The 10,201-nt window shown below is 35.9% G+C and overlaps 2 protein-coding genes across 6 annotated transcripts in view; both read right to left on the reverse strand.

Moving 5' to 3' along the window:
• LOC107668217 (kinase D-interacting substrate of 220 kDa-like) overlaps window positions 1-3,741 on the reverse strand; it is a 24,144-nt gene extending 20,403 nt beyond the window's left edge. For 4 of the 5 annotated variants that reach the window (XM_016460018.1, XM_016460017.1, XM_016460016.1 and 1 more), the window contains exons 1-3: window positions 3,542-3,741; window positions 447-600; window positions 245-343 (exon numbers count right to left, since the gene is read on the reverse strand). In XM_016460018.1, coding sequence (XP_016315504.1) covers window positions 245-343; window positions 447-578 — 231 coding nt within the window. In that variant the 5' untranslated portion in view covers window positions 579-600; window positions 3,542-3,741. The remainder of the gene's footprint in view (window positions 1-244; window positions 344-446; window positions 601-3,541) is intronic. The other variant, XM_016460015.1, reaches the window with a different exon arrangement.
• A 1,292-nt stretch (window positions 3,742-5,033) lies between these two features.
• The window catches only part of LOC107668249 (membrane-bound O-acyltransferase domain-containing protein 2-like), a 32,679-nt gene continuing 27,511 nt past the window's right edge, over window positions 5,034-10,201 (reverse strand). The window contains exons 6-13 of the mRNA XM_016460064.1: window positions 10,016-10,070; window positions 9,603-9,786; window positions 8,716-8,908; window positions 7,683-7,786; window positions 7,528-7,592; window positions 6,493-6,625; window positions 6,105-6,256; window positions 5,034-6,011 (exon numbers count right to left, since the gene is read on the reverse strand). Coding sequence (XP_016315550.1) covers window positions 5,855-6,011; window positions 6,105-6,256; window positions 6,493-6,625; window positions 7,528-7,592; window positions 7,683-7,786; window positions 8,716-8,908; window positions 9,603-9,786; window positions 10,016-10,070 — 1,043 coding nt within the window. The 3' untranslated portion in view covers window positions 5,034-5,854. The remainder of the gene's footprint in view (window positions 6,012-6,104; window positions 6,257-6,492; window positions 6,626-7,527; window positions 7,593-7,682; window positions 7,787-8,715; window positions 8,909-9,602; window positions 9,787-10,015; window positions 10,071-10,201) is intronic.

Genomic DNA, 10,201 nt, shown 5'->3' on the forward strand with positions numbered 1-10,201 from the left:
TATAATTATTTTATTCATTATTTAATTATAGCAGAGAGTAGCTGTCCTATCTATTTATTCCTTCTTTTCTTATAGGAACATGTTAATAAGCTACCAGTAAGTGGCCATCCAAAAATTATATCAAGCATCGAAAATGTCTGTTCCACTTTTGGTTGGTAAATGTTATATGAATATCTGTTTAAATGGAAACAAAAGCTACTACCTGCAATTTTTTTCTGTAAATCTAAAGTGGGCATTTTCTCACCGCATCATCCAAATTGATGTTTGCGCCCCTTCTGATGAGTTCTTGAACAATCTCAAGACTGCCCTGCTCTGAGGCCAACATCAGAGGAGTCTGTCCATTCTGTCAAAAAAAAACAAAAAAAACAATGAGATAGATATTTGATATTCCTAAATTTTAACTTGATCATCTTAAATTATGTTTGACTTTTTTATATGTAACTTACATCGCTTCGACCATCCACCTCTTTGAACTTGTCAAGATGGGCTTTAACAGCTGCCAGATTCTCTTCTTCCACGTAGCTGAAGAGGTTCTGGATGGCCAGAGTGGTCATCTTGATTGAGGTTGTGGTGTCCATGATTGCCACTCACTAGGACACCCTACGTAGAAACACATTTAGTCACTTTCAGAACATAGATTATGAAACCGAGACAGTCAAAGCCTCATCTATAACTGAAATAAGTAAACTGTCTGATATGAAACTCTTTGAGATTATAGATGCTAAATTGCTGAGTTTGCCTGACTGAGTGACAAGTGATATCAGAGCATTTTTCTTCAGTGCAGGCTAGGGATGGGTATCGTTAAGGTTTTAACGGTATTACTACTCTTACCGATACTGCTTATCGTTTCGGTACTTTAACGGTATTCTTATCGGTACTTTTTGTTTGTTCAGGTAAGTAATAGCCTACAAAAGAAATCTAAAAGTAATCAATGTAAATGAACACTGCATAGTTTTCAGTGTATGTATTGATAGATTAATGCTTATTAAAGCTATAACGTTATTCAGATTAAGAGCAGATTTGCATTTTGATGGCCCAAGCGCCAGTCTGCCACTTTAAGACAATATATTGACACACATTGGATTTTCTCCCAACTGTTCTCCTCCACTTAAGACATAAACTGTGTTTAAGTAAATACTCTCCAAGCCGGCCATTTTGACATATTTGTGTGTGTATTTAATCGATTGGACATGCGCCCGAAGCTCAAAGTGTAATTTGTTTGTCCGTTTTGGAGCGCGCACACATTTCAGCCTGAGGTACAGCGTCTCTTGTGCGGATTGTGCTTTCAACATTTTATCAAACATGTCCCGCAATTTAGCAACAGTAAAGATGGCATCTTACAACAATCACCGATTGATCTGATTCTGACATTAAGTTTGGGTTTTAGGGAGTAACGAATGCGCACCGCTGTGAAGGGAAAGAAGTTGCGTAATACGAAACGCAGCTAGTTTTTAATAGCTTTACGTCATGACTTCTTTTGTATAATCCTTAGAAGCCAAAATCGAAATAAAAAAATAAAATTAGCTTAATTAAACAGCTACAGGCCTAAAGTGTAAGCAGATGTTTGAATGTTTAGTTCTCTCTTCTATCATAATTAAACAGGGCTTTCATGTTGCGCGTGCTGAAGCTCCTCCGCGGATTATGAAAGTGAAAAACAGTTGGCGACTCTGGTGAGATAGAATTTGCAAGATAATGTATAAATAGCAATAATAAATGTATGTGTGTTTTATTAATTTCTCCAGTACCGATAGCAGAACCGTTAACGTCAGAGCTTATCGATACTCCGGTCTTTCATAATTTAGCCCCGGGACCGATTAAATACCGGGTTTCGGTACCCATCCCTAGTGCAGGCCAAGCATAGCAATGGACTTTAAATGTCAGGAGAAAGGAGGCTGGCACAGATAAGCATAACAAAGAGATAACTATTCATTTTCTCCAAACACCTCCACAGACACACTCTAATAGGTTTCCCTACAGTTAATTAGTGCAAATACTCAGCTTAAATTTCTATCAAACAGACAATTTCATACCAAATAATCTTTCAATTTCTTCCCATTAATAAATGTATTTATTTATTTATTTGTTGGTTTATATTTAGTGCCATGCCAGCATCTATGGCTATTTTCATGGCAAGATCAATGTATTTTTATAACAATGCATCAATGTACTTTAAACAAATCAATATATTTTAAACAATTAGTAACATTGTTTATTTTACGATTTAAGATTTTTTTTATTTAAATATCTGATAAATTATAATTATTTTATAATTATTATTTGCGAAACCATTTTTAAATAAATAAATAAACATACATAACTGAATAACAGATACACAAAATGAACAATAGAACAATAAAACGATAGATAGATAGATAGATAGATAGATAGATAGATAGATTACAACATGCAACAACCTATACCACCATGTGGGTCAAAAATCCAACCACAAATCAATGCAAATAAATGTTGAACATCAATATTTTACAGCATTTGACCCATATTTAATATGTGCAGATATGTGTGACCCTCAATTTAACCTTCAATACATACTGAAAGAAGGGAAAAACAGACAGGCACTCGACAAACAACTGGACAACAATAAAGAGAACAGGGCAGCTCACTCAGGAATCCAAGCAGCTCTTTAGTCTCTATCTGTGAAACATGACAGCAAAGTTATTCTAATAAACCACTATGTGACACCATATATCCAGCACACTCAGTGTCACGCTGTCCTCTGCTTTTGTCTGAATGCCTTTAGATTGCTGGCTGTGACTGCTGTCTGTCTGCTCTGGAATGTCATTAGAATTATTTATGGCGACCAAGAGTGGTTCACACCTAGAGTCTACAGCTGAGATGACTGACAGCCCTCCAATTATAATGCTGCTCTATATTATATAGATATTTATAAAGACTGGTGAGACTGAAGCACACTATATTACATAAAACAATAAAAAGAAATACACATTATTCATTATGTTTTGCTATATTTTTTATATAAAAATATAACAAAATATAACAAAACAATATATATCGTTGTATTTACTGTATTATGTCTAGATAGACAGATAGATAGATAGATGAAAATATGACTAAATAACTATATAAATGTCACATAAACGGGACCTGTGTGAGTAAGAGCCCAATAAAACTACAATAACGTTACATTATCTGCACCGTAATAAAGTGCTTGCTAATCCTGAAATATTTGACTGTCTAAACATTATTGTAATTTGATATTAAATAATGTATTTCTAGAAATAAACAGGGCGGGCAGTGTCTCGTCAACATGCCTGCATGTTGATGCACTGACTCACTATGAGAGACCAGCCAATTAATCGCCATCAATACAAACCTGAACAGATTAACCGTATCAGTACATTAATACATTGACATAAAAAAATCTTATTCGCTGTGGATGTTCAAATCTGCTAAATTCTACAGCTTGATGCTCGTTACTGTCCTCTAAGAGGCTATGGACTGTCAATCATACTCGGCATCAACCCACGAACGCGATTTGAACCCTACATCTGCATTCACTTACGAGACGTAAGGTTACCTCACAGAAGAGAAACGCTGAAATGCTCTGCTGTCGGAAGGTCCGTTTGGAAAGGCGTGTTTCTCTCTGGTTTTTCGGTCTACGGCGCTTCTTTCTTCCTATTCACCATCTTTAACAACAGCCATTTTGACGAAGCAAAGCGCTGTGCTGTTCGAGCTTCTTCAACACCGGGCGAGTCCCTGACAACACGCTGCGTGACGTCACGGCTCACTCGGCACATGAGTACATGTGATAGATAGTTCACTTATGGGAAGAGTATATAGAATATATCATCTTATTTCATTCTGTGGTTGCCTTTCCCAGGGCAACAGTCTATGGATGTTTCTTCAACTAGCAAACTGTATTGTATGGAAACTTCGCCCTGTGGCCTTTTATAAAATTAAATTAAATTAAATTAAAGTAAAGTAAAGCAAAATACAATACAATAAAAATAAAATAAACTGGCTACGTTTCACACTTTCACTAGTTTCAACAGTGAACCAAATGCATGTTATTTCCACCAGATTATGTATTGTGTTTGAAATCATTCTGTGATGGATGTTTTGCTATTGTTCTACTGATTTCACACCTGACATTTTATGTACCCGAAATACACACATTTGCTTGTTTTGTCATAATTTGACCAATAAATAAACAAATAATAAAACTTTTTGCATTATTTGACAAAATTAAAGGTTGTAAAGACTGTTCACAGTGTGATATTTAATGTCTCGTTACATATCAAGCGCTTCCCTCATTTGTCTTGGGTAAAAAAAAATACAAACGTCTGAAGAAACTTTATTATAATAGAGTAATAATTATTTCAGATATTTATGAATAGATAACAGATAAATATTTTTCATATTTTATGAATGCAATTCAGGGTCTGAAAAGAGGGTAAAATAAATTTATACTGCTTGGAAAGCAAGAAAGAGAAATAAGTTGGGGAAAAAATAGCTCCTGGGACATAAATTTGCCTGTAGTGGAAGTAACATCCCTGTAATATAATGTTAGCAACATCAAGTAACTTATTGTTATCTGTAGTGGCACAAAGTGCACACTTTATGTCTGCAGAGCAAAGGGCAGATGTTCATCCAGGTTGAGGCATGTGAGAATACGGAAGGCTAAATTACCAATGCATTTTAAACATTTCACTACTGAGTAATGAATGTAACTGTACCATGTACATTATCTTCACAAAATGGTTCATCAGAAGACAAACAGACCACAAAGGAGTAGTAAAAAGACCTTTTTTTAAATCACATAATTTGCAAAAAACAAATGTTCCAGATCCACACAGAGAACGTAATGTTTCAAACAAATCCAGTGGACATCCTCTACAATTTCATTATATCTTTAACACAAACATCAGCTTCATTTCCAACTTAAAGCAGGCTAAACCCTGAAGCTGACTGAGGCCATACAAAATGTGCATTGCTCTGCATACAGAATCACCACCTGCCTGACTCGCAAAAGTCATGCAGTTAACAGTACTATCCTTTTTTTTTTTTGCCAGACGTTACTCAACATTTCATTACTTTCCAACATTATCAGTTTAGATTGGATTATTCTGAAAAATACTTTTGTTTATGAGAAAAGAATCTCTGGTCTTTAGATTGTAATGTATTATTTATAACTTTCAGAGTTTTATGTGAAGACTACATGGACGAGACGCTATGACAGACCATAACAAACATAACATGACAAAGGGCCAAGAGCCCAGGTTTTAATGGCGCAGCCATGGAATCAAATCTTAATTCAGTCTTTTTGACTTCAAAAAATCAACTTGCATTTAAAGTTTCTTTTGCAAAGACATCCTCCATCCGTTAATCTTCTTTTTTTTCCAATAACTTTATTATTTTTCCAGTTAGTTTAGTTATATTTATTTTTACCCCTACCACATTAAAACAAATATAATATTGCCAGCTTTTTGCAAGTGGTACTGGCCTTGTCCCTTGCAAAAAAAAAAAAAATCCTATTTACAGCCCAATACAAGACCACCAGATTAGGACACTAATACTTGCTGTGACAGGTTGAATTACAAAGGCAAGCTCACATAATTCTATACAACAGTGTTTTCTTGGCAATAAAACTCCTCTTATACCAGTCTGATTTGATTCCATCATCTCAAATCACTGTCCAATCCCAGTACCACTATACTGAGCCAAGGGATGACTTACTCTATCAGTCCAGACAGAGGTTGGTTGGTTGGTTTATTTGTGAGCTGTAGTTTATCTGACTCTCTTCATTTGTGGCTGGAGAATAGGTACATCTGCCCAGTCTGTGTGTGTATAGAAGATTGGTAAGCTGTTGCAGGACTCATGTGGCTTTTTGTTTCTGGTTGCTGTTGCTGTCTGTGCTCTCCAGGCTAGGTTGTACGGCAGGCTGTTGCTCTTTCAGCCGCAGGTGGCGTGGTTTCACAGGCAACACGATGGCCAGCAGTATACAGCCTATGTGGATGCAGAAGTACCATGACCTACAAAGTGATGGAGATGGTATAATGTCAAGTCATGAATGAAGAAAAAAAAGTTATGCATTTTTAGTATCTGTTTTTGTTCGTCCTTCCCACCTGTAGAACTTGAGCGAGGGGCCCACAGAAAGCAGAACAAAGGGAATCACTGTGTAACAAATGGCAATCTGTGTAGCCGCCCATGTGATGACATCATACACAAACTTGAGAGCTGGTGAACCCAAGAAGTATGGTCTTACATTGTGTCTCACCTGAAGGAGAATAGGAAACACACCATTAAAAAAAAGGGAGGAATACCAACTAACAACCCCCAGAAACCCAAGCAATGATAATCACCCCCCCCCCCCTTTTTGACGGTTGTTATTTACAAAAAAAAAAAATCCCTGTGCTCTTTATAGCCAAGCAAATGGCAACATTACATGAAAGGGACAGGAATATTCCCTATGTGAAGTGTACTTCGTGTTTGGTAGAATGTAATGTCACTCACAGCTCTGGCTGCAAGAGTGATGACGATGCCAGTGAGGAAGGTGAGGTAGTAGCCTGGGTAAGCCCCATGCCACATGGCTGACAGCAGGAAGGTTGCAGCTGTGGGGTTGTAGGGACAACGTTCATAACACACCCTATAAGACAACACACAGTGTCACACATAATAAAACAATATGAAATAATCATGCTAGCATATAAATAAAATGAGGAAGGAAATGATTCTTCATCTTTTCATCTAATGCTTATACGTATATGCTTATATTATCAGTTGTTAGTCTGTTTGCTTATAATGACAACATGTTAATGATTGCTAAACTGGATAATTGTGAAAAAGCACCAGTAGATGGAGCCATCTCACACAAAGATTACTGAGATCTATTGTGATACTCCTCATTCAATCTAGGACACGCAATATTTTAAACAAGCACAACATTTTTCTAATTATGAAGGTAGAGGACGAGTGACAGACAGGTACTGTAATTATACTACCATTCAAAAAGTCTGAGGTCAGTAAGATTTTTTAAAACAATTAGTATTTTATTGATCAAGGATGCATTAAATTGATCAAAATTTATAATGTTACCAAAAAGATTTTTATAGCAAATAAATGCGGTTCTTTTTAACTTTCTACTCATCAACGAATCCAGAAAAGAATCTATCATAGTTTCCACAAAAATATTGAGCAGCACAAATGTTTTCAACATGATAATAATAGAAATGTTTCTTGAGCAGCAAATCAGCATATTAGAATGATTTCTGAAGGATCATGTGACACTGAAGACTGGAGTAATGGCTGCTGAAAATTAGCTTTGTCATCACAGGAATAAATTACATTTTTAAATATATTAAAGTGGAAAACAGTTATTTTAAATGGTAATGATATCTCCCAATATTACTGTTTTTACAGTAGTTTTGATCAAAAAGATGCAGCCTTGGCGAATACAAAAGAATGCTTTCAAAAGCTTTAAAAATCTTACCGACCCCAAACGTTTGAATGGTAGTGTACAATAGCAAAATGCGCTCTTCCTGTTCTTACCTTTTAAGCCAATGTGCTGTTTGAATGTTCCAGTTATCCAGGAATACCTTAAAGCTGGTGGCAAGCTGAAAATATAAGAGTTGACTTGACTGATTATAACACTTCCGATTCACTCAGTGGGGAAAAAACAACAACTTAAGAGCAACTGAACTGACCTCTATATTCATGATCCTAAGGTTGGAAATGAGATCCCATCGAGGCAAGCCATTACTGTCGTAGCCATTAAATCCAAATCCTGCTGCGTTATTGATGGCATCAGCTATTCAGAAAGACAGCATGAGTGTCAAGATACTCACATCAGATATAATAAATGTTATGAAACCCAGAATACACAGCACCAAGTTTGTTTCTACCTTTATGTAAAGTGTTATAATGGAGCAAGTATTTAGTTGTCAGGAATTCAGAGAATTCTGGAAATGCTTGATGTAGTGTTTTATAATTCAAAGAAGCGTGTAATGTCAGTACAATAAATACTGGTAGAGTTTTTTCTCTTACCATGTCAGAACCTACTACACGAATTGAATAACTGCATTCAAATATGAGTTTTAGTTCCATCCTTAGTCTGAAGAGGGCAGTAAACCACAAGTCATATGGACTAACTCTGTGTTGTGTAAGATGTTGATCCCAATTCAAATGGGTCACACAACCAGTGTGCACAACAGATGATGGATGATGCATCCTAATGTGTAATTAACCATGCCCTAGATGTAGCATAAACGATCATGGTGAAATATGAAAAACAAACTACTGCTTGTGCTTGATTAAATTATTCTTTCCAGTATTGTTCAACAAGACACATATATAACACATTGGGGGAGAGAAAGGACAACTTGGAAATAGGAAAACAGACTAATAAAAGTGTCATGCCTGTTTGAAATGAGGGGTCACTTATTTTTCTGAGGGGGCAAATAAGACATGATCAATCTGCAAAGACTTGACTAGCCTATACAGTGGGTACGGAAAGTATTCAGACCCCCTTAAATTTTTGGTCATGTCTTATTCCCCCTCAGAAAAATAAGTGCATGATGCCTCAAAAAAAAAAAAAATCAAAACATGATATCCATGATCAGAACAGAAGCAAAGAGAAGATGAGACAAACCAACATCTTTCAATAAAGATCAAAACAAGAAAACGATAAGAGAAATCTAGCCAGATGGGAAGAGAAGGAGAGGCAGGAAGTCCACGCACCCAGAGTCCAAACAAAGTAGTATTTAGGCCGGGTGGTCAGCATGGACAAATACAGGTAGACCACCTGAGCATAGAAGGGCGTGGTAGCAATAAAATCATCATCAACGTTACGCTCCACAGGACAGACTTTGCAGACGGAGAGGAAGACCAGCAGAGAGATGAAGCAGGTGGCCAGTTTCCGGATGACTTCTGTCTGTTAAGAAACAGAAATGCACAAACTGATATGAACTTGGAACAGGCCAATCATATACAACTTAATAATTTTGAATAAAACATACTGTAGATAATGTACACTACTGTTCAAAAGTTTGGGGTCATTTGGGGTCAAGGATGCATTAAATTGATAAAATATGAGAGTAAAGACTTACATTATTCTAAATGATTTCTATAGCAAATAAATGCTCTTCTTTTGAATTTTCTATTGATCAAAGAATCCTGAAATTAATGTAAAAAAATATACGCATAACGCATCACAGTTTTCACAAACATATTTAGCAGTATAACTGTTTTCAACATTAATAATAAGAAATGTTTCTTGAGCCCCTAATCAGCATATTAGAATGATTTCTGAAGGATCATGTGACACTGAAGAGACTGGAGTAATGGCTGCTGAAAATTAAACTTTACTTCAGCTTCACGGGAATAATTTACATTTTAAAACATAACAAAATAGAAAACAGTTGTATTAAATTAAAATATATATTCGCAATATTACCATTTTTACTGTATTTTTTATTAAATAAATGCATAATATCTTTTCCCAAACTTTTGAATGGTAATGTATGACAACATTTGTTCAGCATTTAAGTTCCCTGTGACATGAATTGGTGTATAATGTGATGTTATAAAAAAAATAATAATAATACAAACAACTTAATAAAACGAACATTTGGTGAAGGGTCATTCAGTCTGCTCTTCCCATTGACTTTTCCTTTGGTCTCAAGGTCTCTGTGGCGATACGGGGTGCCCTCGATGAAGGCAATGTAATCGTTATAAGAGCTGGTGGGACCAGCCAAAATCCCCATGAAATTACAGTTGTAACTGAAATACTCCAATAAACTGGGCATCCGTCTGAATGACACACAAATACAGGATGATTTTAGAAGTGCATTAGGACACGAGTAACATCATATCTAGTAAAGAGGACTTGAGATAGCTTGTAGTTTTAAATATAAAGGGCAAAGTAACTCATTTTTGAGACCACAATTATACACTCTTAATCAAAAATTACATTCCTTCATTTAATTTAGTCTTTGTATTGTCAACAGTTTGATTTTAAGATTCTTTTTAATCTTCATACCTTATGGCTAACAGTTTTTGACTTTGGTTTAGTTGATCTTCTTTCCTTGCCATTCCTGTAAACATACACACACACACACACACACACACACACACACACACAGCTATCCTTGTGGGGACTCTCCATAGGCATAATGATTTTTATACTGTACAAACTGTATGTGCTATTGCCTCACGCACACACACA

Source organism: Sinocyclocheilus anshuiensis, unplaced genomic scaffold, assembly GCF_001515605.1.
Source record: "Sinocyclocheilus anshuiensis isolate Anshui unplaced genomic scaffold, SAMN03320099.WGS_v1.1 scaffold1341, whole genome shotgun sequence".
Lineage (NCBI taxonomy): Eukaryota > Metazoa > Chordata > Actinopteri > Cypriniformes > Cyprinidae > Sinocyclocheilus > Sinocyclocheilus anshuiensis.